Source organism: Theropithecus gelada, chromosome 3 (assembly GCF_003255815.1).
Source record: "Theropithecus gelada isolate Dixy chromosome 3, Tgel_1.0, whole genome shotgun sequence".
In the NCBI taxonomy this organism is placed as follows: Eukaryota; Metazoa; Chordata; class Mammalia; order Primates; family Cercopithecidae; genus Theropithecus; species Theropithecus gelada.
The window spans coordinates 65,684,018-65,711,211 of NC_037670.1; the positions used below are offsets into that span (position 1 = coordinate 65,684,018).

Consider the following 27,194-nt stretch of genomic DNA (forward strand, 5'->3'; position numbering starts at 1 on the left):
GCGAAATCCAGGGCAGAGGGAATTCTACTGGGTAGAAACAACCCCCGTCTTTTTCAAAAAAATTGCAAAAAGAGGAGAAAGGAAAAGGAACTGGGCTGGGTACTGTGGCTCATGCCTGTAATCTCAGCACTTTGGGAGGCCAAGGCGGGCGGATCATTTGAGGTCAGGAGTTTGAGACCAGCCTGGCCAACAGGGTGAAACCCCGTCTCTACTAAAAATACAAAAATTAGCCGGTCGTGGTGGTGTGCGCCTGTAATCCCAGCTACTTGGGAGGCTGAGGCAGAAGAATGGCTTGAACCCAGGAGGTGGAGGTTGCAGTGAGCCGAGATTGTACCACTGCACTCCAGCCTGGGCGACAGAGGCTCCGTATCAAAAAAAAAAGGAACTGAAGTGACATATTAAATAAACATCATAAGATTTTATTCAGATCCCAATTCAAACTGTAACTGAGACTGTAAGAAGAAATCCAAACAACCCCAAAACACTTATGGCAGAGAAGTTTGAACATGAATTAGATATTTTAAGGAATTATTCTTCACAATACTGGTAATTTATTCTATGTTTTAAAATGCTCTTGACTCTTAAAGATATGTATTGAGATATTTATGGATGAAGTGATGTGATATCTAGGGTTAGCTTTAAATGGCACAGTTGGGGGGGTGTGTCGGTGTACAGATGCAGTTCATTTGGGGACAGGTTGGTGACCGGAAACCAAGTGGTGGGACCTGGGGCTCCTGATCCATGTGTCTCTACTTCACAGGGGTGTTGTGCAGGGCTCAGAAGATGTGTTCAGGCACAGAGCTCAGGCTGGCTGGTCACTGTTTTTATTATATGACACACCAGTGTTTCCCAAGCCAGTGTCCTTTCCCCCTCTTGCACAGTTATCTTCCATGACCTAATGGCTTAAGACTTTCCCACAAGTCTCCGTTGTGGCATTGAGCCGTTGACATCTGGGTGATATCCCCTCAGCGGTGCTACAATGTGTCTTATTTGATGAAATGTTTCACTGAAAACCCACTGAGTTTGTCAACACATGGCACAGAGTTCACAGGCTGCTTTGTAAAACAGTAACACTTGCTTCATAAAGCCTTTAAAGAAATCATCCTGAATAAAGGGTTGTTTCACGCTAGCCAGGTATATTTTTACTTTTTTTTTCCCCCTGCGAAAATCATACAACTCTCTCACCAGGGAGATCAGCCTTGATAGGTTTTGTGCATGGAAGGAAGTAGGGTCGAAGTGCAGGCATTCAGTGAGCACAGATTGTGATTCAAGAGAGCGAAGCACTTTGGAAAATTAGGAGAGTTAAACATGGACTTGGACTTGTATGAGGTCCTGACTCCCCATCATTGGTGCCATTTAAGTGGCTGGAAGTTATGTTGTAGTGTTCATTCTTAGGGTGATTGGGAGACTGAGTGCAAATGATGGCAGAGGATGCAGTAATGAAGCCCGCGTTGCATGTGGTGACAAGGTTGTTAGTATAAACCACACTGATGCACAAATATATTAGGTCAGTGGATCTCAGAGTGTTATCTAAGACCAGCAGCATCAGCATAAGTCTGGGAACTTAGAAATACAAACTCTTTGTCCCCCCTCAGACCTGTTGAATCAGAAATTCTGGGACAGGACCCCTAAATCTCTCTCCTAATATGCCCTCGTGGTGGTTCTGATGCAAGCTGAAGTTTGTTCAGCCTATTTTAGGAGATGACTTGCCGGGGTGGGGCTGCCACCCGGGGCCACCTTGAGCAATCCTGGGGGTGTTGAGGGTGCTGGGGGCATAAGGTTACTGAGAACTCGGCAGCCTCTGGGGTTTGGGTGACCTGACGTTTATGATTTCTTTCCACCTGAGAAACTCTCATTCTCTGACACCTTTCTCCTTTCCATCCTGGGCAGATGACTGTTGGCTTCTGTCATACGTGCTGTAGAAGATATTCCGATGCCAGATTCCTCAATGTGTTTGCCTAGAAAATGCTTTAAGCTTCTCAGTGCAAGGCATTGCCAAATCAATAGAGGTCCTCAGGTAGGGAACATAAATCTGGAAGAGAAGTGCATGTCTTTAGAAGAAGGCGTCTGCAGCATGGACTTGCCACCCTGGAGCTTCCTTGTCAGGAGGAAGGATTCCTCCAAGGCTTTGCTTTCTGTAGCAGCATGAGGCTTCCTAGGAATAAAAAAATAAGAGTCAGGTAGATAAAAATTATGAGTAGACTAGGCCGTGATTATGGCCCTTTTAATAATGTTAGAGTGACAGGTGTATTAAGTGGGGACATTAGAATTAGAAACTGGCAGGTTTCTACCAATTTGAAATCTACAAATTTAAAGACTAAATTACAGTTGATTTTCATTATTTGTGGATTCCATATTTGCAAATTAGCCTCCTGGATACAATTTATTTGTAACCCCAAAATCAATACCAAGGACAATTTTGTGATCATTTGAAGACATGAGCAGAAAGACTCAAAATTCGGGTTGCCCACCTGCATGTTCCCGTCTAACACTGAACAAAGTAAAGCTCTTCCTTGTTTCAGCTCATACTACAGACAGGCATCCTTCCCATAGTCTATTTAGTGCTACAATTCCCCCATTTTTGTGCTTCTGTTGTTGATTTTGCTGTTTAAAATGCAAGTGCAGTGCTGATGTGATGTCCAGTGTCCCTCAGCACAAGAAGACTGTGCTGTGCCTGATGGAGAAAGCACATGTGTTAGACAATTCTTCCTTCAGGGGCGAGTTACAGCACCAATGGCTGAGAGTTTCATGTTAATGAATCAACAGTATTTATTAACTTAGGGTCTCTCTTTGTCACCCAGACCGGAGTGCTGTGGCATGATCTTGGTTCACTGCAACCTCTGCCTCCCGGGTTCAGGAGATTCTCATGCCCCAGCCTCCCGAGTAGCCGGGATTACAGGCATGCGCCACCACTCCTGACAATTTTTACATTTTTAGTAGAGACGGGGTTTCACCATGTTGGCCAGGCTGGTCTTGAACTCCTGACCTCAGGTGATCCACCCGCCTAGGCCTCTCAAAGTGCTGAGATTACGGGTGTGAGTCACTGCACCCGGCCAAGGTTGTGTGATGAATCGGTTGGTGAAAACACTGTAACTAGAGCTCGAAGGACCCTAACCCTGTATTTCTCCTAGAGACAGAAGCTCAGTGTTGGTCAAATCAGTGTTTGCAGTGACTTTATAGAACACGACTACCTCCAATAACGAAAATCAACTGTAATTGATTAGGTATTGATTAGGGTCCATAGTAACACAGCCCCATTGTCAGGTTTTCACTTAATGATTCTTTCCCTGAGCTTACTATCTTGGGAGAACAGATCCCAGCCCACTTTCTGGCTGCCTTCTGTGAACCTATGATGGGCAATTCTCCTACAAATCAGAGAGGCATGGAGAAGAGAGGCACAGGGGGAAGGAATTGGGGCAGCGGGCTATCTAGTCTTGGTTCTAGAGTTCTAGGGAGATAGGAAAGTCGATGGTCCCTCATGGTGGAGTGAAAGCTAAGACAGACCTGGCCTGTGTCCTAGCACTCCCCTCACTGCAAATGGGCTCAGGTGGCCAAGCCTGGTCCTGGGTTTGAACTAGATGAAGTGACAAAGTGCAGATGATAAGGGTTCCTTGCTCAGCAGGCTGCTATAAGGATGGAGAGAGAGTACAAGCAAATCATGTTGCATTATGTCAGGAATACAGCGGATGTGGAATAACTTGCTGTGACAGTGATCGTTACTGGTATTAATGCAGGGGCAACAAGGAGGGTGATTGCTGCTTGCATGTCACTTACTACGCATTTGGCTCCACATCCAGGCAGAACCTGTCATTTAAAGGGATCAGAATTTATAAGTGATTATTGAACTGAAATATCAGTTAACTTGCGGAATCCTGAACCTTTCACTTTAGCATTCCATTGTGTCTGAAAACAGCTAAAAGTAGCCACCTGTCTTTGACGTACCATCCCATCCTGTCTTTGAGTTCTCTCCAGGGTGTGGGGTTCCCTGTCCTGTTTTCACATAATGTGTATCTACAATGAGCCATTGAAATTTCCCATTTGGGGTTCCTCATAGTGTACGAAAGCTTAAAGATACTTAGGAATAATCGGAGCATAGAAATCCTCTGGACTCTGCCCCAGCTGCCTTACAGAAACTTAATGAGTTTTACCGACTGCCCCCTGCAAGGCTCTCAAAGACCTCAGTGTTCACAGCAGTAACAAATCTTTTTTTTGCTCACATTTCATTGATTTCTGCAGTATTTTATTAAACTCTGCAATTACAATAACTGGTACAACCGGCATTTGGAGGATTGGGAGCAGACACAGTGGTCATTTGGCCAGCTTTTGACAGAAGATTCTACACAGTGCAGGACTGCAGAGCCCAGCCTGCTGGCTCCAGGCATGCGGTGGGCATGCAGTGCCCGGCTCCTCAGTAGTTATAATGATGTTCCTGGATGGGGTGGTGAGGAAGGCCCTTGGGCCCCTTCAGTCTTCATCTAGTTCCTACTTTTGCACTGCTAGAGTCTTGGCTGACTGAGCCCCTCAGTGGGAGCAGGGACAGCCAATTCTCCAGTGCTCCTTTGTGGAGCCCAGCCAGCTGGCTCAGGGCATGCATTCCATATTGTCTCACGGAACCAACAGGGAGACAGCGGATCCATGGTTGGTGGGAAGCCTATAGAGGTGGTTTTGGAGTGACCTCATTTCTGTGGTTCTTGGAGGGCAAGATGCAGTTTCATTCCAACCAGTAAGCAGAAAAGACTCACACGCGAATGTGGCTTTGCTCAGTCTGGTTCAGCTTCCAGTATACTCATTTCTTGACATACAGCACTTAATGCAGGGCTCACTGTCTTATATTTACACCCACCCATGTCCCCTCATCTCGCCGTAAGCTTCCCAAAGGCGGGAATATGCTCTTTCCCTTTTTTTTTAAACTCCAGCGTTTTCAGTGAGGCTGGACGCATACAAACAGCTGGAAAATAAAATTTGAAGTTAATTGCTCAATAAACTTATTTTCTCATGGTGGGATCTATAGATCTGTAATATTAAGTTATATGATGCACATAAAACCTCTCTGGTTTAGAGCACATCCTCCTTCAGCTTCATTGGAAGTTACTAGGTGGAGGAAGAGCTGAAAGTTGTTGGATATTTTGTGTCTCAATGCTCCTGCTGTTCCTCCTCCTTCAGTATTTTGGCATGCCCATCAAATTGTCCAATCTTCCTAGTTACATTAACCAGTTTTACTTACTGGATTGTTTCCCCCACTGTGCCTCCCTTTTATTTAACATACATTCAGTAGGAGGAGGCAATGTTTCCACGTGTGTCTAGGGGCCATTCCGGCCCCACACCTTATGCCACTCCTTGCTCTGCTGCTGCTGTTCACAGTCAACCTGGCTTCCTGCTGGGAGAGGGTAAAGTGAGGGTAGTGCTGGGCAGCAGGTGAGCATCTCCAGGCCACCTGCCCATCCCGGGAGCTGAAGGTTGCTCCTGGCAGTAACATTTCCCAGACACCCACCAGGCATCTCAGAGCTTTCAGATGGCGTCTTGGTCAGCTCAGGCTGCCAAGACAAAGCACCACCGCTGGGTGGCTGCAGCAGTGGGCACTTATCACCCTCGGTCCTGGAGGCTGGAAGGCTGAGATCAGGGTGTCTGCAGGGTTAGATTCACCTGAGGGCTTTCTCATTGGCCTGTAGGCAGCTGCTTTCTCCCTGTGTCCTCACATGGCTGCCCCTCTGTGTGTGTCTGTGTCCTAATCTCCCTTTCTTATAAAGACACCACTTGGCCGGGCGCGGTGGCTCAAGCCTGTAATCCCAGCACTTTGGGAGGCCGAGACGGGCGGATCACGAGGTCAGGAGATCGAGACCATCCTGGCTAATGCGGTGAAACCCCGTCTCTACTAAAAAATACAAAAAAACTAGCCGGGCGAGGTGGTGGGTGCCTGTAGTCCCAGCTACTCGGGAGGTTGAGGCAGGAGAATGGCATAAACCCGGGAGGCGGAGCTTGCAGTGAGCTGAGATCCGGCCCCTGCACCCCAGCCTGGGGGACAGAGCGAGACTCCGTCTCAAAAAAAAAAAAAAAAAAAAAAAAGACACCACTCATACTGGATTAGGGCCACCCTAATGGTGTCGTTTTAACTTAATGACTTCTTTAAAGACAGTGTTTCCAAACTGTCACCCTCTGAGGTCCTGAGCACTAGGACTTCAACATATGGATGTTTGTGGGAATGCATTTCAGCCACTAACAGATGGTACCAGGCATTTTGTCAGTCTCCAGTGGGGAGGGGGATGGTGCTGCCTTTGCCAGATATGGTGGGTAATAAATCATAAACTTGAAGTAATGGTCTTGATTATGGAACAGATGAATCCTCTCTTCCACTGCCCTGCCCCTCTTTCGTTAATCATTCAGTTTATAAATATTTATGTCCTGGGCACCTCTGATGCACCAGGCACTGGGCCCTGTGTGGCGATGTGGGGGCCTGCCGTGGTTCTCTTGTGGGGGAATTTACATTCTAGGACACTCTAGTGGCATAGTCCACTTGGTGCCTGAGACTGACCTGGGAGGGGATGAGGGTGCTTTCAGAGACGGTTGGAGGTGCCATTTCCCCCTCTGCTCTGTTCTCTGGGACATTGGTTTCATAACTATCCAGACACTTCAAGTCCCTTTACCTTTGACAAGATAGTTTCTTTTTTGGAAAGGGGATAAAATATGCTTAAATAGAAAAAGATGGAATTGGTTTCACGTTTTGTATGTTTTCTCTTCTCTGGGATGATGCATGTGGTCCTGGAAGTCACAGCACTTTCTAGAGGAAGTCCTAGCGATGTGGACCCCAAAGCATGTGGCATCTCTGGGTGTTTATCCCGAGGCAGCCACTAAGAATGTTCACATTTTAAACTACAGAATGTTTCTCATAGCATCATTCATAAGAGTGGACAATTGGAGACCAAAAAACATGCCGTTAAAGGGGGATTATGTTCCATCTGGACAATCGGGTACCATGCCATTATTAAAAATTGCAGTGCAGAAGAAAATATAGTGATATGGACATAAAACACCATTTGGCTTTTAAATAAGTATGGGTGGAAGAAATTCAGTAGGGGTCCATCCTGTTTGGCTAAAGTTGGTTATCTTGGGGTATGGGAGGGAGGGAGAGGCTGATTCTGTCTGCTTCTTTTTGTATATGTCTACTTTCTGAATTTTCTATAACAGAGTAACTTTTATCATAAGAATGAAGGTGAGTGGTACTCATTATTTAAAAAGCTGGGTCTCAGAGCTCGCTTCCCAAGGGCAGTGAGGCCCTGATCTTCACCCACAGAGGTCTACACAGGCTCCCCAGATGGCCTGGGGCCTGCGTGCCTGGGGTCTGACTCCCGAGCTGCAAGCCCGCACTTGCGGGAGGGGCTGGGGGGACTGCTTGTTCCTCATGCAGAAGCCTTCATCTGTGGTCGGCTTCTGCTCACGGGAGACGGCTTGAGCAGCCCCGTTTTTCACAGCTCATCCCAGTGCAGACTGATTTTATTTCGTCTTGTTTTATATTACATTTTATTATCATTTTCAGATCCAATTTGTACAGGACATCTAATCTCTCTGAGATAGAAATGAGGGGAAAAAAAGGTTGGGGCATCCAGGAGGTACGGCATTCTAAACTCGAGCCACTGACTCGTGAGGCACTTCCAGATGGAAGCCTCAGAGGTTAGAGGACACATCTGTCCCCATGTTTAAAAGGGAAGAGGATGCCCTGTGCTCAGCTAGTGAAGCTGCCCTTTGGCAGAGCCCCAGGTGACTGACGTGCGTGTGGGAGTGGGGAGGAGCCGTGGGCCCTGGCCTAGAGCACTGATCCTGGGCAGATGTGGCCTCAACTGACTAACCAGATGACCTTGGATAGGTCTGTTAGATACCAAGGACATTATTTCCTCTTCTGTAAGAAATTGAATAAGATCGCTCGTGTTTCTGTGTAGTGTAAACGTCATGTATGTGGCATATTGACATTATTTCGGAATGAGACACATTGTCTCAATAGGTTTTAGGAGTGACCTGAGCAGACATACTTCCTTTTTTTTGGTGCCTCAGACTATGTCCTCTTCCCAGAGTCTCCTGATAGGCTCAGGCTTCTGCTTATAAGCTGCTAGGAGCAAGTGCGGGGTGCTCCTCAGGACAGCGCTGGGTCTCTGTCATTGTCCCTCTTTTTACACATGAGGACACTGAGGGGACAGGGCTCACTGACTGCCCAGAGTACCCTGTCTGTAGGGCAGAGCTAGGATTTGAGCCGGGCTCCCTGCCTCCAAGTCCTTTCCCGTGGTCCTTCAACTGTAATACACTCTGCCTCTGCAGAAAGGATGAGGGGTGGCGGATGGGTGGAGGGCACCATAGTGTGTAGTGGTTGGAGGGGACTGATTCGGAGTTCCATAGAAATAGGGAGGGAGCATTCTAGGTGCTTGAGTGGCAAGAAACCATGGTGATGATGGGTTTTTGATAGCTTGGGTTTCAGAAGTGGTAACGAAGTTAATTTAGTGGAGAAAGTGGGAAGATGAAATGGAGAGTGATTAGGAGGAGTGGCCTCTTGGAGGCTGTTGATGCTATTTGGATTGAGAAGGACCTGTCTCTGAGATTGGTTGCCTATCCATGGCATGTGTGTGGAAGTGGGGAGGAGCTGTGGGCCCTGGCCTACAGCACTGCTCCTGGCCATATGTGGCTTCTGCTGACTAACCAGATGACCTTGGACAGGTCAATTAGATATCAAGGACATCATTTCCACACCTGTAAATAGAGAACATTTCAGTGAGGAATTGAGTAAGATCACTCACACATCCCCACTCCATCTTTAGTGGAATTACCCAGCTAGCTTAGAATGAACCATGGCAAGAGTATTTACACCACAGGAATGGACAGAGGATACATCGAGGTGGTTGCCTCTCCCCTCTTCTCCCCTGTCCTCTCCTCACCTCTACCAGCACACCTCCAGGGAGAATGATATGGGAAGAATTGGGCCCACACTGAATGTTTTAAAAGTCATTTATAAAGAAAGTGAGATTATCATTTTCTTAAAAGAAAGGGGTAAGGTAGGGAGAGAGAAAGTTACTAGGCTACTGAATTGTCCTACACAATGGGAGTCCTTGGAAGACAGTCTCGTTAATGTCATTCACTGATTCTCATAACCTTCGAAAGGACTGAGAAACACCCGAGAAGGAAGAGCTGAAAGCGTCGTTGAGGAACCAGGACCCGTTGTTACCCAGCTGGTTCTTACTCTTGGAGCTCCATATGTGGAGGGGGTTGGCTGAGGTGAGCATCAGGCGCTGGGCAGTGAATGTCTGTTGTACGTGTGCTTGCCAGGCCTGGACATGTACGTGCTGGTCCTTGCACATTCCCTGGCGCTGTCTCAGCATCATTTACTTCCTCATCTTCAGGGAACCTGATTCTGTTGGCTTTGTCTTCCTTCTCCTCACATCCTGAATGGATGCCCTCCTGGCCTTTGTTGACTGCCCCAATAGTAATAATGTAATATACTAGTAAAAGCTGGCACGCGTTGAGCATGTGAGGTGTTCCAGGCACGGTATTAAGCATTTTGCATGCTTACCTTACTTGATCTCCCCAGAACTCTGCGTTATGTGCCATTTCCACCCCCATTCTCCAGGTGGGGAATCTGAGGCTTCTAGAGGAAGAATATCAGGGGGGATGCTGGTGAATGTTTAACAGAGACTTTCCAGGTAAAAGCTCGGTCAGCAGTGTTTGCTGATTTCTTTGGTATAAATACTCCCCCCACTGCTGATTTCGACCTCCGACCTGATGTCTGGGAAGTGCAGCCTGGGTTCCTGGAGCCTGCTGGAGCCACTCCTGATGCCACTAACAGATGAGGTCCAGGTCAGCAGCTGTCTGCTCTTGGGCCTGACATTTCCACCTATCTCGTTCACTGCCCAGTGTTCTCTTTCCATTAATCTTACTGCTGCTACCACTAAACCTGGTTAAAAACAATTGGGATTGTGTCACTCCCCTATGCAGAAACTTCTGAAGGACGCCTTTCATAGTCATGAATTCATCACCTGGCATTTGGGCTCCATGAGCCCTGGCTTGAGCCTCTTTCTCATGCATCCTGTGAGCATGGCATGTGCCACTCCTGGCTGCCCCACCCACCACACACAGTGTGCCAGATTTCTCTGCCCAGATTCTGTCCCCTGGAGGAATTTGCTCCTTCTACCCCACCTCTGCCACAGGTGCCCACTTCGTATCAGATGCTTTCCAGCCGTCGTGGCCTATCCCAAGAGCTGCCCCGATGGATCCACAAAGTGGCTGGGGTTTCTAGAGCTGGAGATGAGCTCTTCTTCTCCCAAGTGCCTATCACCGCCACCTCTGGCACTGCCTTCTCTCTCCTTTATGGGGTCTTCAATGTGTACTTATCTGGCACCTCCAGGACAGGATTCTCATCCATTCAGTTTTCAGTCCGTCCTGGTCTTTCCCCTCTGTCACACTTGTGTTCTCCCTGCAGTGCCTGAAATGGGCTAGCCCTCCTGCAAATACTTGTTTGCATTCATGGATATGAAAGGGAAGCAGGGCTGCTCAGAGCCCTCTCTGCTTGTTCTTTCCTGGATTATCCATGTGAATCTGATTACTGCAGGCTAAGCTCCAGGTTAAGGCTGCTCTGTTAGTGTCAGGTGCAATTCATTAGCTCTTCATTCTAAAGCAAAAGCCCTATTGTGCCCTTCTGGGTGTGGAGGCCGGTATGGTTCTGGCCTTAGTTGGGGTGATCCTCTCAGCATTCTCTGGGCAGCCCCTTTGCCCATCAGAGCTGGCCAGGCTGGGGTGGGTGAATTAGGCCCTTCCCTCAGCCTTGCAAACATTGAGCTACGGTATGGAACCAGCTGCCTGCAGGACCTATCTCTGTGGCCCATGGTGGCCAGCATCTGTGGGTCTTGCCCCCCTCAGCACCTGCGACATCGCATGTGGACAGGACCAGGTGTCTGTATGCTAGGGGTTTGGTGGGACAGTCCGTGGAATGCCTGTGCTGTGCCCTGAGGGGCTGATCTCCAGGCTCTCTGCAGGGGGATCTGTGTGTTTGTGTGGGACATCTAACAGGACAGAACGCAGCGCTGCAGGGCACACTCCAGAGTGAACTCAGCAGACATAACCCTTCCCACCTGCCGCAGAGCACTTTCAGACTCCTGAGATGACTGACGTTAACACGAGCTCATTAACAACGTTGTCACCTTCTAGAGAAGGCATTACCTTCCCAAGCCGCCCTTGCTGACTTGCTCACCTACGGCTGGGAGCCCCCTGCCTGGCTCTGCCTGGCTGTCCGCTGCGGGCGGTTGAGGACACTCCCATTGGGGTGCTTTGGGAGAGCTGGCTCTCTAGGCCTTGGCCTGTTTTCTGTCACCATGAAGTAAGGAATAAACTGGTCTGTCCTCAGGGCGCCACACCCTGCCCAACTGTTGCCCCCCAGAGCAGCCTCTCCCCATGGCCTTTCCTCCATTGTAAAATGCTGGGCGTTGGACTGGAAACAAGCATGCAGCCTCCTCTCTCCCCGAGGGCTGATGATGAGTGCTGCTGGCTTGGTCTTGGTGCCTTGCGGCATCTTCTTAGTCCCCACAGAGATCCTGGGAGGCTGGTGGTGTTGTCAACTCGTTTCACGGAGGTGGAAACCAATGCTCAGAGGAGTTAAAGTCCTGTTTAGTGTCTCCGGGTCTGATGACTGTGGCCAGTAAAGGGACAGGTGGTCCTATTTTGACCCCTTGCCGTCACTGCTCTGTCTGCCCCTGCCAAATGGTGGGCAGGTGGCAGGAAGCGCAGGCCGCCCTGTGGAGCTGAGCCTGGTCTGAGCAGTGCACCCCTGGCTAGTTATAAACTGGGCCCCCCACTTTGTGTTCAGCCTGGAAGGAGACACCACGTGGTTTCCAGTGGAACGGGTGCCCCCAGAACACCCTGCCCACTGATATGGTTATGCTGGGGGCCCAGTGAGGCCCTCCCCACCTCCCCTCCCTTGGTCCACTTTTCTATGTGAAGAAATGTTTTCATTATGAAATAGCTGATGAAAATAAAAGAATGTAAGTGCACGTAAGATGTTACAAAAAAGCACACACAAATCTCCCTGTCAGTTAAAGGGACGTGACTGACCATGTAGTCATGAGATCAGTGAAATCAGTTTAAACAGCTGCCTGGGTGAATCTAACAGCTGAGGACACGATGTGGCCCGGGCTGGCCGCTCTTCCTCTCAGCTCTGAGTGCTAAGTGAGTAATTAAACCCACCTCAGGCAGTTCCGGGGGCCTTTGAAGTCCCTGTGTCACTAAGATCTGCTGTGTATCCAGCCTCCATCTCCGTTTTGTAACTCAGAACCTGTCTGGGGCCTCATTCCCATAACTGAGGTTTCACTGCATACCTTTCCTTCTCTCTGGCCCGACCACTCTGTCTTTAACCCTGTTTTTGTGTTGTTTCTTGGTTTGGTTTTTATTTTAAAAACTTTATTTAATTATGTCGAATTCATTCGATGAGTCATCTCAAATTCTATTTGGAATGAAGTGGAGCAAAAATGAACTAAGGAAGGAAGTGGTAAAGGAGAGAATGGGGGTGGGGGAGAGGAAGGAAAGAGGGAGGGAGGAAGGCCAGTGGGCATCAGGCATCTGTTATCTGGGATACAGAGGTGAGTAACCCACCCTCCCAGCAACTCGAAGGAGGTTTTGTTTTCCCTGGGGGAACTTTTGAGAAGCCACTTTTGTATCCCCCACGTCTAACTCCTAGAGGCGGTTCTCCTTAGTGGCTGGTCCCCAGGAAGGCACAGCCACTCAGCTTCCTGGTCAGAGGGCTCTCCCCGTGAGCGCTGTTTTTGTTCCTGTCCCGCAGGCCCTTGGCAGGCTGGCCCTCAGCCCCAGGCAGACATTGCCCTGTGAGCTCCGTGCCTGCGTGCTCACTCTGGGACCGGGCACACCTGCCCACTGCTCCTGGCTGTGGTCCTGGGGACTCCCACGCTTACCAGGCTTTCCCACCTGGTGGGCTGTTCCAGCTGCCTCCTTTATGCCCAGAGCTGCCGAGACATTAACGTGAAGAGGGGTGTGCTTGACTAAAGCAGGGGAAGGAGCAAAACGTAGGAGGAGCTGTTTCTGGAAGGGAAAAGCAGCCCTGGCCGGTGGCCTCTGCCCAGGCCTAGCAAAGTAAGTTGCCAACTCCCCATGTGCCGCCTCTCAGCCAGGCTGGCACTGGGCACTTTGTCTGTCCCTGGCCGCCCTCCTCTGTGGCCTCCGGTACTGGCTACTTTGCAGTGAAGGGGCATTTCCGAATCATTTTCCCCCTCTCACCTCAATGCTGCAGATGTTCGGTGGGATCTTCTGTCCTGAGGAGCGTCCGCCCCACCTGCCCCTTCTTGGGAAATTTATTTGTGAGAAGAGCAAAGGGGAGCTTCTGACTTCTTTGGAAATGCTCACATCTCTGTGTCCTCCCCGACCATGGCTTACCTCTCCCTGCTGCCAGTCTTCCTGAGCTGCCTCTTTCCATATGGTTCCAAACCAGCCTGAGCTCCTGGCCAGGGAGGCAGGATCCTGTGACTATTTAGTTACAAATAAATAGAGATCTAATCTTAGCCTGTTGTTTCTCATAGTTGAACATGAAGGCAAAATGACAAGATGACTTTATTTTAGTTTCCCAGCCTCCATGGGGTGTATTTTCTCCGGCAGTTCCTAATGATTGCTGCTTATGTTTACAAGCATTAAGCAGAAAATCAAGTTGGGCAATCCTGATAATTAATTGGTTTCTGGCATTCTTGTTCTGGAAGGGAAAAAATGTCTTATTAGCGGTGTGGCTTTGGGAAAATCACTTGCCCTCTCTGAGCCTTGTTTCTCCTACTGTCAACTGGGCATTGTGGTCACAGCTGGTTTTGTGATCTAAGGGGGAATCCCAATAACTTGTGGATAAAGTGCATTTCCAGGGCCTCACACAGGCCTGACACAGAAATAAGATGATGGAATAAGTAGCTAATATTTCCTTGGCACTTATTAGTGGCCAGGCACTGTTCTAAGCCCTATGTATATGTTTCCTTATTTAATCATTCCAAGAATGCTGTTTTTATCTCCGTTTTCTAGATGAGGAAACTGAGTCACACAGAGGGCAAGTAAATTCCCAAGGTCAGACAGTTTACTCGAGCAGTGGAGCTCGCTGCCTACCCAGGCATTAGTATTCCAAAGGGTGGGTGCTGAACCCCCAACTCATATGTGCTGGGTGGTGGAGGAATCAATGAAGGATGAGCACATAAATGCCTTGAAATTTGCCAGCTGAATGTTGTTCAGGTTGTTGCTTTTGAAAAAGGTTTTACATTTATTTCTTCTCCATTTGCCTGGAGAAACAAAAACAGAATGTGCAGTGGTGTCTCATCCCAACCTGTTTAATTGTCTTCACCCCGTACATAGCCTGGCAGCTGTGATCTGTGTCTTTCGTCACCAGGCCCTGCATAGTCCTGCTTCCTTGTGGATTTGTCCATGGCTGTTGTTTCTTTTGATTTATTTATTTGAGATAGAGTCTCACTCTATTGCTTAGGCTGGAGTGCAGTGGCACCATCTCGGCTCACTGCAATCTCTACCTCCCGGGTTGGAGCGATTTTCCTGCCTCAGCCTTCTGAGTAACTGGGACTACAGGCGCGCACCACCATGCCCGGCTAATTTTTTGTATTTTTAGTAGAGACAGGGTTTCTCCATGTTGGCCAGGTTGGTCTCGAACTCCTGGCCTCAAGTGATCCACCTGCCACAACCTCCCAAAGTGCTGGGATTACAGACGTGAGCCACTGCGCCTGGCCTTTTGTTTCTTTTTACAGAGCTGTTTACAGTGCTAGTTTTCAGGCCTGATCAGTCTGCTAGGAGCAGCGCACAGGTCCTGGGGACACCCAGGGGAGCTGATATTCTCACTGCAGGCTTAGGTCTTGCTGGGATTCGTAACATGACGTCCATAAAAGGGCTTCTTTTTCTTTTTTTTTTTGTAGACAAAGTCTCAGGCTGGAGTGCAGTGGCACGATCTCAGCTCACTGCAACCTCCGCCTCCCAGGTTCAAACAATCCTCCTGCCTCAGTCTCTCAAGTAGCTGGGATTACAGGCATCTGCGACTACACCCGGCTAATTTTTTTTTTTTTTTTTTTTTTTTTTGAGACGGGGTCTCGCTCTGTCGCCCAGGCTGGAGTGCAGTGGCCGGATCTCAGCTCACTGCAAGCTCTGCCTCCCGGGTTTATACCATTCTCCTGCCTCAGCCTCCCGAGTAGCTGGGACTACAGGTGCCCGCCACCACGCCCGGCTAATTTTTTGTATTTTTTTGGTAGAGACGGGGTTTCACCGTGTTAGCCAGGATGGTCTCGATCTCCTGACCTCGTGATCCGCCCGTCTCGGCCTCCCAAAGTGCTGGGATTACAGGCTTGAGCCACCGCGCCCGGCCGACACCCGGCTAATTTTTGTATTTTTGGTAGAGACAGGGTTTCACCGTGTTGGCCAGGCTCGTCTTGAACTCCTGACCTCGTGATCCCTTGCCTTGGCCTCCCAAAGTGCTGAGATTACAGGTGTGAGCCACCATGCCCTGCCAAGGGCTTCTTTTCTTTCCTGTTCACCAAAAGCCAGTGAGGACAAGGAGAGGCAGGGAGCAGGGTGCCATGTTTAATCTACCCTGGCTCAAGGATCCTGGCACTGCCCTGCCCCCATATTGGCCCCTGGTTAAGCATGAGCAAAGGTCAGTGCTAGTCACTGCTTCTTTGGCCAGCCCGGACTGTAGCTAGAGGCCTGGCAGAGAGTGGAGACCTGCTTTCTGCCAGTGGTCAGAGCCTCCCTGGGAAGAGGGTTGGTCACCTCTGCTCCAGGGTCTTGGTCTTAGGGAGGCAGAGATGCTAAGGGGACAGCTTCTTAAAGGGTAGTCTTGGGGAATTACATGCGAAACCACTTAAAGAATGTGTATTACCATTTTCAGTACTTGAGTAGGCACAGGATACTGAGTTCAGCTCAGTGGGTGAGAAAAATCCGTAGTTTATAGACATGTGTATCCAAGCCACACTGTTAGTCTTTACGAAGCTCTCAAGCTGGTACTTAACCACTTTGCTATTCTGTGGGCACTGCCTTCCTAAATAGGCCCCATTTATTCCAGTTATAGCCTTGGGAAGGAGCAGATGTCACTGCTTTTCATCCTACTCTTCTTTTAGATAAGCCTGTTAAAGTCGATGGGTACATTTATTTTTGTTAATCCGAAACTAAAGCTAACTAGCTGTCTGTTACTAAAATCTAACAACAGCATCCTCATGCCTCTTCAGATGGTCAGATGAGTCCGTAGCCACTTTGGGGTTAGTGGTTCATTTCTTCCTTTCTTCATTCTGCAGACTGCTGTGCTGGGCGGCTGCTGTGTGCAGGGTGCGGCCCGAGAGCCTAGACATAGCTCTGGGAGCTGGACTGCCAGAGTCTCTGCTGGATCCACATAGGAGGGGGCTGTAGAGCTCAGACGAGAATTCACAGTTAGTTGTTTTTTTGCGGCTGTGGTCAGCACAGTAAAGTAGACCAGGGCTGGGCGTGGTGGCTCACACCTGTAATCCCAACACTTTGGGAGGCCGAGGCGGGCGGATCACCTGAGGTCAGGAGTTCAAGACCAGCCTGGCCAACATGGTGAAACCCTGTCTCTACTAAAAATAGCTGGGTGTGGTGGCTCGCGCCTGTAATCCCAGCTACTAGAGGCTGAGGCAGGAGAATCACTTGAACCCGGGAGGTGGAGGTTGCAGTGAGCCAAGATCACCCCACTGCACTCCAGCCTGGGCAACAGAGTGAGACCCTGTCTCAAAATAAAAAAAAAAAAAGGAGACCAAAGTGGAAAGGAACATATTAATGGCATCCCGACTCAGGTCGGGTAGGGAGATCAAATTCTGCTTTGCTGGGAAGTTGCCATCTGAGCCAAGTGCTTGAGAAATCACAGGAGTTAACCAGGTAAAACTGGGATACATGAATGAGGAGCATTCTAATCTGTCTGTGGTATGTGCAAAGACCCTGGGGCAAGAGGAAGCAGAGTGGGTAAGGTAGGGACAGGGAGTGAGGGAGGCACAGGAGGAGGCAGGGACTGGCTCACCCAGGGCTCTGAGGAGCAGGCTGAGCATCTATCTGCCTTTCACCCCATGGCAATGGGACGTCAGTGAAGGATGCTCCATTTGAAATGCCGCACTGGCATTAATTGCACGATCTAGTCTTGGTTTGCTGCAGCTGAGCTCTACTCTTCAGACTGCCTTCCACCTGCAGGATACGCACCTATGCCAGGCACACAGTATTGAATGTTGAGCAGTGACTTCCCTGGGCAATGGAGATTCTGTACAGTTTAACTGGACGCATCGGCAACATACAGTGCAAGGCTCAGGGACAATCTGCAGTGAGCAAGGCTGGCTTGTTAGTCTCTGGACAGTTTTGTCTTTATTCTATGAACAGCCTCACAAGGGAGACAGCGTTGTCCCGTTCCACAGATGGGCCCCCTGAGGCTCATGAGTGCCCTGGCCCAAGATTCTGAAGCTGGCAGGTGGTGGGACTCGCACCCAGGACTACCTGATGCCAGATTTCATTACTATACTGTGAGGTTTTGGAATCTTTTTTTTTTTTTTTTGAGACGGAGTCTCGCTCTGTTGCCCAGGCTGGAGTGCAGTGGTGTGATCTCAGCTCACTGCAAGCTCTGCCTCCCGGGTTCACACCATTCTCCTGCCTCAGCCTCCCGAGTAGCTGGGACTACAAGCGACTGCCACTGCACCAGGCTAACTTTTTTGTGTTTTTAGTAGAGACGGGGTTTCACCATGATACCGATCTCCTGACCTCTTGATCCACCCACCTCGGCCTCCCAAAGTGCTGGAATTACAGGCGTGAGCCACCACGCCCGACCCAGGTTTTGGAAACTTTTGATTTGTTCAAACAAGCAGTCAAAGGGCATAGGTTAAAAAAAGAACCAAATTCTGGCTGGGCACGGTGGCTCACGCCTGTGATCCCAGCATTGGATGCCGAGGTGGGCGGATCGCCTGGGGTCAGGAGTTCAGGAGCAGCCTGGCCAACATGGTGAAATCCTGTCTCTACTAAAAATACAAAAATTAGCCAGGTGTGATGGTGGGCACTTATAATCCTAGCTACTCGGGAGGCTGAAGCAGGAGAATCGCTTGAACCTAGGAGGCGGAGGTTGCAATGAGCTGAAATCGTGCCACTCCACTCCAGCCTGGTTGGCAGAGTGAGACTCTGTTTCAAAAAAAAAAAAAAAGAGAATCAAATTCCCACCAGAGTTGAGCTCTTGTCTAGAAGATTACAAGCTTGTCTAGAAATTAACTGGCCTGTCAGATGGGGGGTCCCAGATTCTCACCTGTGGAGAAGAACATCAAACCAGCTGGGATCCCACCCCACCTAAGGAGGATCCCATGTCTCCCTGGGACGTCATGGACTTCCAGGAAGTTTTGTTGCAGAGGGAATGGGGCCTGTGTCCTTCACTCTTCCCTCTTCGCTGTGCTCCCCCTCTGCATGCCCCACATGGGTGAGTGCGAGGAGGCTGCTGGCTGTTCTGGTGGATGTTCTTACTCCTGCCCAGGTGGTGGCCGTAGTGTTGATGTGGCAGCCAATGGAGCGGCTGCAGGGATGGCTGCTCTGGAAATGTGCTTTGGCATTGACCTTGGGGAATCTCCAGTGGCCCTTTCAGTCCCAGCAGTCCATGGCCTCCCCTCCTTCTGCCAGGGCCCCGGCCTCCTGCTGTCCTCTCTGCCTTCGTTAGGTGGATGTATTTGGCTTTTCCTTGGGTCTTCTCCCAGATGTGCAGAAAGACTCTTTGAAGCTCAGGTCTTCCTTCTGATCAGGCCTGCCCTCCTGAGCAAGAAGCCGCAGGTCATAGTGGAAAGCATGGTTCTCATAGAGGTACTAGAGCGAGCATCACCATGTGTTCTAAAGCTGTCTGCTGGTCTCAGCAAATGGCACGTGGCGGGGTGCGGCGCTGTGGAATGGGATGAGGCTTTAGGGTGGGGTCTTTAGGGTGAAGCCTAGGGTGTGCTAGGATAACGCACTGCAGGATGGAGCCCTGCAGGAGGGCACAGAGGGACTGAGAGCTGTAGGGTCACTGTGGGACCATGTGCCACAGGGCCACTGTGAAAAGCAGGTTTGCCCTAGTGTGCCATGTGTGGATTGCTAACTCTAAGGTGAGGTCAGGACATGAGCGCACAGTCCTGGAAAGAGGAGGAAGATGAGGCCAAGGCGAGTGGAGGACCTTTCCCAAGGCTGCAGGTGCCAAACTGTGGACCCTGAATTTGGACCCAGAGTGCCTGATGTGGAGCCTACGTGCTTTGCCATAAGGCTAAGCTACTTTCTCCCAAAAGAGGTGTTTTTGCCTTCCTTCCGCTTAGTTTGCTCTCACCCACTGCATGTGACACACTAGGAAAGTGCTCTGTCGTGGGCAACAGAGCAAGACTCCATCTCCAAACAAACAAACAAACAAACATATGTGGTACCAGAGTGACCCTCCAGGCAGTGTATCTAACTCTTTATCTGAGGAATGCCTCGCCTCACTTTTCACTGACTGACTCAGGGAGTCCAGGGCTGGGATGGTCTCCAAGTGTTTGATCCACAGCTGTCATTTTACCAGAAGAGAAAGGGAGGTTCGTGACCTCATTGAGCCCATGGGGCCAGTTTGTCACGTGGCCAGGATGAGCTCCAGGAACTGTAGAAGGCAACGGCTTCTATAGAGCTGTCTGGCCGGGCACAGAAGCACACGCCAGTGATCCCAGCACTCTGGGAGACCGAGGCAGTGGATTGCTTGAGCGTCAGACCAGCCTGGACAACATGGCGAGACCTCCATCTCTACAAAAATAAAAATAAAAATTAGCCGTATTTGGTGGCACATGCATGTAGTCCCAGCTACTTGGGAGGATGAGGTGGGAGGATCATCTGAGCCTGAGAGGTCACTGAGAGGCTGCAGTCATCCGTGATCACGCCACTGCACTCCAGCCTGGGCGACAGTGAGAGCTTGACTCAAAAAAAAAAAAAAAAAAAAAAAAAAAAAGCAGCCTGGAACAGGGCAGTCTTTGCAGGCTTACCTTTTGTAGGTTTAACCTTAACCACAGATTCTACCTGGGCCTCCCTTTTCCCTTTCTCTTATTTGGGTGTTGAAGGCTGTGATAAGTGCATGCCAACAGGGGCACAGGTGAGGGAGGCATGGGCTGGGCAGATGCTGGATGGGAGGCTTTGCTGCCTGGATTTTTTCACTCTGGAAAACAAGAGAACAAAAGAAGCAACTTGTGTTTCTATCTCGTGGGAACTCTAATCACGAAGGGCTTGGATTTGATCGCCATAGGCGATGGGACCACAAGGAAAGCACCGGAAGGCTTCTGAGGACGTGAGTGGGCAGTTCTCTTTTCAAAACACCTAGAGACAGTGAGTTTGCAACACAGATTGGCAGGACTGGTGCCTACAAGTAGAGTTTTCTAAACCTCATATGAGGTTAGGATTTCTGGCTTCTCAAGAGCCAGGTTTAATAAACCTATAGCAAGTTAGCTTCTCAGTCATCCTTCAGTCATGAAATGCATTATGGTGCACACAGAGGGTTTAGATGTGTGCAACCCAAGTGTAGGTATATTCTTTACTTTCAGATAAAGACTCACAAGGACATCGTATCCCTGAGTCTCCTGTTGACAAGCACAATATTTCAGAATCTCTTAGCAGCAGTTCCAGTTCAGTATGGGGCTTGGTTCTCATTTTAGTCTAAGCCAAGGCAGCTGAGGGGGTTCTAGCCCAGTGTGTCAGGGGGACCTGTCATAGGCATGTCCTCTGCTTGGTTCCAGATTTAACCCCTGCATGATTCAGGGGGATTTTAGTGCACATCAGATCTCAGACGCTGACTTGGAAGTGATGGAAGGGCCATAGCTTCTCTCTCCTTTTTGGCACAGGGCTAGAAAAGCTGCCCCAAGCAAGTCTTTTATCCTCACTGACGTTCGTGTGATTCAGGGGCAGTCTGTGCAGGAGAGGGCGTGGACCACCTGAAGCCAGGAGATGGAAGAAGTGCACACTTTTGGCGTCAGAAAGTGCTACTGCAGCTTAACTGTGGGATTCCAACACATCTGCCCAGCAAATCCTCGTTTCCTCATCACCATCCCTATGTTACCAACCTGTGACATTTAACATGGAGATGGTGATACCTGCTTACTGGGGTTTCTGCTGGGCTCCATGCAGTGCTTTTCAGGGTTGTGCTGTGGAAGCTGCTGAGCACCACATGCCTTGGAGGTGGTCAGGCCTGGCTTTGCACGTCTGGACTGGAGGCATGAGGTGGACAGATGCGGGTCTGGGGCTGGGGATGTGAGTGGGTGTTGAGCTCTCTATGTTCTTGGAGGGTGGCCCTGAGATATGCTGGGTCTCGCCTTGATCTTAAGTGGATGTAGACTTACATAGCAAATTGGGTATGTTGGGGGTGGGCTGAGTTCCTCCTTCCTGCCCCTCTTCCCAATGCAGAGGTTAAGGAAGGAGTGTCTCTGGGCGATGCTGGGGCACTTTACGGGCACCCTGTGTTTCCGAACACTTGATGTAAGCAACTTTGTGCAATTCAACACTCTTTCTGACTTTTCACCAGCTCAGGTGCTGGGGCCTCCCTGTGGTGACAGCACAGATTACAGTTTCCTCCATTGGCCTTGACCTTAGAAATTATGTAACTATTGATTTAAAAGAGTTTCTTTTGGTTTGTTTTTTTGGCAGTGGTTGCAATTTGTATGGTTTCGGGGTTTGAACACTTAATGCTGAATTGGATTCAGAGATTATTGGATTGAGAAGATCCGGTGGCTCTGTTTGACCTGCCCTTCTCACTCTGCAGCTGAGGAAATGGGCCCTGGGTTCTGTTAGGGACAGCAGAGTCCTCATGCCTTCCGGGACCCCTGTCTCCTTCTCTCCTGCTGTCAGGGCCCCGCCTGAGGGACGGTGACACTCCTACCCCATCACGTTGGTGCCAGCAGTGAGCAGTTATGTATTTGTGTGGTTGTCATCTTGGAATGATGTGCAATATGAGAGTTAAATAGCTTTGCCAATGAGTTATCATAATGCTGTTTATATGTTAAGTTGCATGGTAGTCTTTTATGGTAAAATGAGTGACATAGGGTCTGAAGTGGTAGCCCACTTGTAGGAACTGGGCCAGTATACTCCAGCATGGCATTGCGATGGGAGTCACTGTATTTTGGATGTGTGGTCTGGTCAAGATGTGGGACACATATAGTCAGATCCTGGTGGGTTCATGTAAGACCCAGGACCATGGCCGGTCAAACTCCTTACTGTTCTCCCCTGAGATGTAGGCTTATTGAATACTTTTTTGAAGTAGATGGGGACCCTGGTTAAGCTGAGTTTCCCCATGATGGGATTGGTTCTATTAGGATTGCATCTGTGCTGCTTGAATTTGAGTGTTACATGTATAGATTGTATGAATTAACCTAAACAGGTTTTTGATGTATCATTTCCTTACCTTTTCGGAGACTTCATTTTAGTGCATTCGGTTTGCCTCTGGGATTGTCTTCTAAATACTTTTTTTTTGTTTTGTTTATTTGTTTGGGACAGGGTCTTGCTCTGTTGCCCAGGCTGGAGTGCGGTGGCACGATCTTGGCTCCCTGCAACCTCCACCTCCCGGGTTCAAGTGACTGTTGTGCCTCAGCCTCCCGAGTAGCTAGGTTTACAGATGCATGCCACCACGTCGGCTAATTTTTATATTTTTAGTAGAGATGTGGTTTCATGATGTTGGCCAGGTGGTCTTGAACTCCTGGCCTCAAGTGATCCACCCGCCATGGCCTCCCAAAGTGCTGGGATTACAGGTGTAAGCCACTGTGCCCGGCCTTATTCTAAATACTCTTTATACACACTGATAAGTTGTCCTCTGAAATCTTGCATCCATTTATATTTCACCAAAACTTTAAAAAATGTTTTCAAAATTTTTATTTTTGCTGCTCTACTAGGCAAAAGAATGGTCTCTGGTTTTGTAGCTATCTAGTCTGAGCTATGAAAGGCTTTAGGTTAGGGCTTTGAGAAGATCATAGGAACATGTTTGGAGGCATGTAGGCACAGGGGATGAGCAGGCGGTGCAGCTCAGAAGTCAGGGGTGGGTGGAGTCTGGAGACCATGGGACTTCACTTGACCAGGTCTGTCCAGCATGGGCAGTGGCCATCTGGTGCCCGGCTGGGTTCCAAGCCATTGACAGAATTCCCTCAGTGAATCCCCGGACAGCTCTGTGAGAGTGGCCCTGTCTGTTACTATTCTCACTTCAAAAGGCAGGAGACAAATAAGTGGAGTGGCCAAGGGGCTTGCCCAGGAAAAACAAAGAGGAGGTGGACCCAGGGCAGAGCTCGCCGGCACCTTGGTGTAGAACTGAAGAGCACGCCCCTAGATCCTGCCCTTGTTTTGGGAGGCCGAGATGATGATCTCTGCGGTTTTGGGATTGGTGCTAGGCTTTGCACTGGTGTGATTTCAGGAAAACATCTGTATTGTTGGTCTCCAAAATATCCATAGAATTTGTTTTCTGTTCATTTCTTGCCAAAGGAGTCCAGGTGAGCTGCACCTGCCTGAGTGGGATCCCAGGTGTAATTGGGGGTGTTGATGCCTCTGATGGTGGTATCTGTGGGCCTGCGTTAATCGGGGAGCAGGAGGAGTGCCGGAGGCTCTGTGTCCCCCCAACTCGGGGGTCTCTGGGCTCCTGTGTGCCGCATTACCTGGCTTGGAGCAGAAAGAACCTTCGAGGGAGCCCTGTAGGGGGTGTCTTGGTTTCCCCACCCACCTCTGCCATCTGACGAGATCGCTTCCCTCTTTAAGCCCCAATTTCCTCACTTCTGAAATATTGGAGAGCCTTCTTACTCATACAGTTGCTGGGCATTTTTCCTGAAATCGTAAATGTCTGTCACCGTAGTATATAACAACCCTTACACGCAAGGAAGGGTTATATAACTATAAAGTAATTATAACTCGAGTCTTTTATCCCTGTTGAATAGGCTCTTTAAAAAAGAGTAGGTATGACTGAGAATTCCTGAAAGTCACTCATTAATTGGTTCTTTCAAGTAAATAATAGCAGCCATGATAGTCACGGCGCTGGTGTCCTCGGGCACCTCCCGTATTGGAGGGCAGGGCACTGTTTGCAGGCTGAGAGATGCCTACCTTGCCCTGACTGGAGGGTGGCCTCGCTGGCTCCTGTGGAAGCCCATCCTGATGCTGGTTAGTGGCATTGCGTCTACACCATGTCGTGTGCTGCAGCTCACCATGGTGTAGACCCTTCGAGGTGATAAGGTGGGCCAGTAGTTATGATTGACTTGCTGTTGATGATTAAACTGTGGGACAGCTGTCATTGTTCCCTCTCAGTGGTGTCTGTGCCATGTAAACTGGCAAGAAAGGAAACTTCAAAATGATCCTTGTTTTGTTATTTGCAGGCTCCAGGGAGTTCCACGCTGTCCAGTTCTCTGTGCCGTGATAAACCTCTGGGGTGAGTGTCTGTGTGGGTCATACATTCCTGTGTCTCTGGCCATAGGTCAGCTCTCCACAGAGGAAACTTGGGCATGGCATCATTTTGTTCTGTAGAAATCATAATTTCTGTTTTGGTTGTAAGCATTGCCAATCAAAGGTGATACAGGCCAGGTTTTCCATCCGTTTTCTAAATGCTGTATCAGGGTCAGAAGCCCAGCTGGTAGAAACACCTGTGATTGTCTTTGAATAAATAATTGCACTGCTGAGGCCTGATTGTGGAAGTGTCACTTTTGGGGGAGATTCCAGGGTGTGCTGGCAAGAGCCTCTTTAGAGCAGATGATGGGGGCCCTGAGCCAGCATCTTCTGGAGAGGCACTCACTGTGGATCCTCGTGACCACAGGAGGCGCTTTATTTCTGTTCTAACAGTGTTCAAAACATTTGAATTGGAATTAAATCCATGTCTGATAAATAAGGTAGAGAAAACAAAATCCTTGGGAATTGTTTGGATGCTGGTTTGAACAAATCAACCTTAAAAAATAAATGTACGGGCTGGGGGGGTGGGGTGTGGCTCACGCTTGTAATCCCAGCACTGTGGGAGGCTGAGGCGGGCAGACCACAAGGTCAGGAGATCGAGACCATCCTGGCCAACATAGTGAAACCCCGTCTGCTGAAAATACAAAAATTAGTTTGGTGTGGTGGTGTGCGCCTGTAATCCCAGCTACTCGGGAGGCTGAGGCAAGAGAATTGCTTTAACCCAAGAGGCAGAGATTGCAGTAAGCCGAGATTGTGCCACTGCACTCCAGCCTGGCAACAGAGCGAGACTCTGTCTTGAAAAAAATAAAAATAAATGTATGGTATTGGGTGTTTGATGTTATTATTTCTTTTGGAGGTGTGATAATGGCATTGTAGACATTTTAATCAAAAAGTGCCCTTATCTGTTAGAAATCAATACTGTGAGGTTTATAAATGAAATTACATAATATCTGGGATTGCTTTAAAGCCATCAAAGTGGTGGAGGAGATTGCTGGGGGTATTGATGGACAAAGGTTAGCTGTGTATTGGTGATTTTGAAGTTAGGTGATGGGTACATGGAGGTTTGCAAAACCATCTTATATGGTTTTGAATTTTTCCAAAATTTTAAAAAAGAGAGAAACACATAGGAGTAGTAAAAATGAAAACCCCAGAGCTGGTGGCAGCGCTTTGGAGGGACTCAAGCAAACGTCCTGTGCGCCCGTGCCTCTGGCTTCACCTCATGTGGGCACTGATTGGGTTCAACCCCATCCCCTCTCCCTGGATCCTTTTCCACCTCCTCCTGGATACCACCCTCAGCCCTAATGTTAGGAGCCCTCCTGGGGAGGGGCTCAGGTCTCCCTGGGGCCCACAGGGCTGGTGGAGAAGCTCTGGTCTGTGGGAGGCCCTTGTCTCCAGTCACATTGGGTGCCTGGCTCCCATAATGCCAGTCCTGCCCAAGTCCTCAGCCTGCTGGCCATGACATGACCATTTCTGCCCTTTTCCCTCTTCCCTCTTCCCTCTTCCACAGTCTTCATCTCACACTTGGGGGTCTGCCCTGGCCACCTGGGCACCTGGTTGGGTGGCCAGCCCCACATTCTACCCTGCATCCACCTGGTCTGTGGTTAGCTGGGTGGGGTCCCAGCGGGGCTGCATGGAGCTCTTAGCTGTCTGATAGGAGTCTGCTGAGCTGCTGCTCAGTAGATGAAAGGCTGCTTTGATTACGCAGCTGCTGAATTCCTCCCCAGCTCGTCCCCTCTCCACATGAGGTCTTGCCTCCTTCTTGGGCCTGCAGGGTCCCCCACGACCATAGCTGGCCACCTCACCAGCCTCATCCTTGGCTGCACCTGCCCCAGGATGCTGCATACAGACACGAGGAGCTGCTTGCTGATGTTTGGCTTCTGCTCGCACCATCCCTGCTTCCTCCCCGCCCCTCCCGGTGCTCCCTCGTGCTGACCTTGACACCTCGGAGTGGGGTTGAGTCTCCCTCTCCAGGAGTCTCGCCTGGGACTCTGTTCCTGCTCCCAGTGAAACCACAAAAAGTCCTTCCCGCCTTCGTGCTTTTGCATCTGAGCCCATGTGTCACTGCTCTGAGTTGCTTTCTCTCTGTGCATTCCCTGCCTGCAGCTTGCAATACCCAGTCATGCCCTGCTAGGAAAATTCGATCTTGTGCCCCTCCCCACACCGCCCACCATTATGGAACACAGCGTAGAGGCTGTGCACACTGTAAATTCCCGTAGCCGGCCGCCCAGGTGCTGGTGTGAACACCCGGGGGATGAGTGTCCGTCGTCCTCACCTTTTTCCTGGAGGATGAATGTCTGTCGCCTCCTTACTCTGTTTCTGACCTGCCCACTGCTGTCTCACAGGCCTGTCATCCTGAGCCCCATCATGGAGGGTGGCCACGGGCTGGACCTCACCTACATCACGGAGCGCATCATCGCCGTGTCCTTCCCTGCTGGCTGCTCCGAGGAGTCCTACCTGCACAACCTTCAGGAGGTCACACGCATGCTCAAGTCCAAGCATGGGGACAACTACCTGGTGAGTGGTGGGCGGCTCCGGGAACCTTTGGGCAGGCTCTGCAGCAGGCACTGTGTGGGGACAGGCACCCACAGAACACTGGTTTACACATGAGGGAGAAGCTCAAGGGCCTGGGCTCACACAGCAGTTCATGGCGCCCTCGTCCTCTGTCTCTCTGCTGCCACGCCTGGGGAGGAGCCTTATGTGTCTCTGTAGGTAGCTTTCAGGGACACACGACTGCTGAACACAGGGATGGCTGTTGCCTTGTCCGGCACTCATCAGTGAGGCTGGCT

General features: G+C 49.8%; 1 protein-coding gene across 1 annotated transcript in view; it reads left to right on the forward strand.

The window, feature by feature from the left end:
• The window catches only part of TNS3 (tensin 3), a 308,400-nt gene that overhangs the window by 120,281 nt on the left and 160,925 nt on the right, over positions 1-27,194 (forward strand). The window contains exons 5-6 of the mRNA XM_025379057.1: positions 24,342-24,394; positions 26,751-26,922. Of these exons, the coding sequence (XP_025234842.1) occupies positions 26,773-26,922 (150 nt within the window). The 5' untranslated portion in view covers positions 24,342-24,394; positions 26,751-26,772. The remainder of the gene's footprint in view (positions 1-24,341; positions 24,395-26,750; positions 26,923-27,194) is intronic.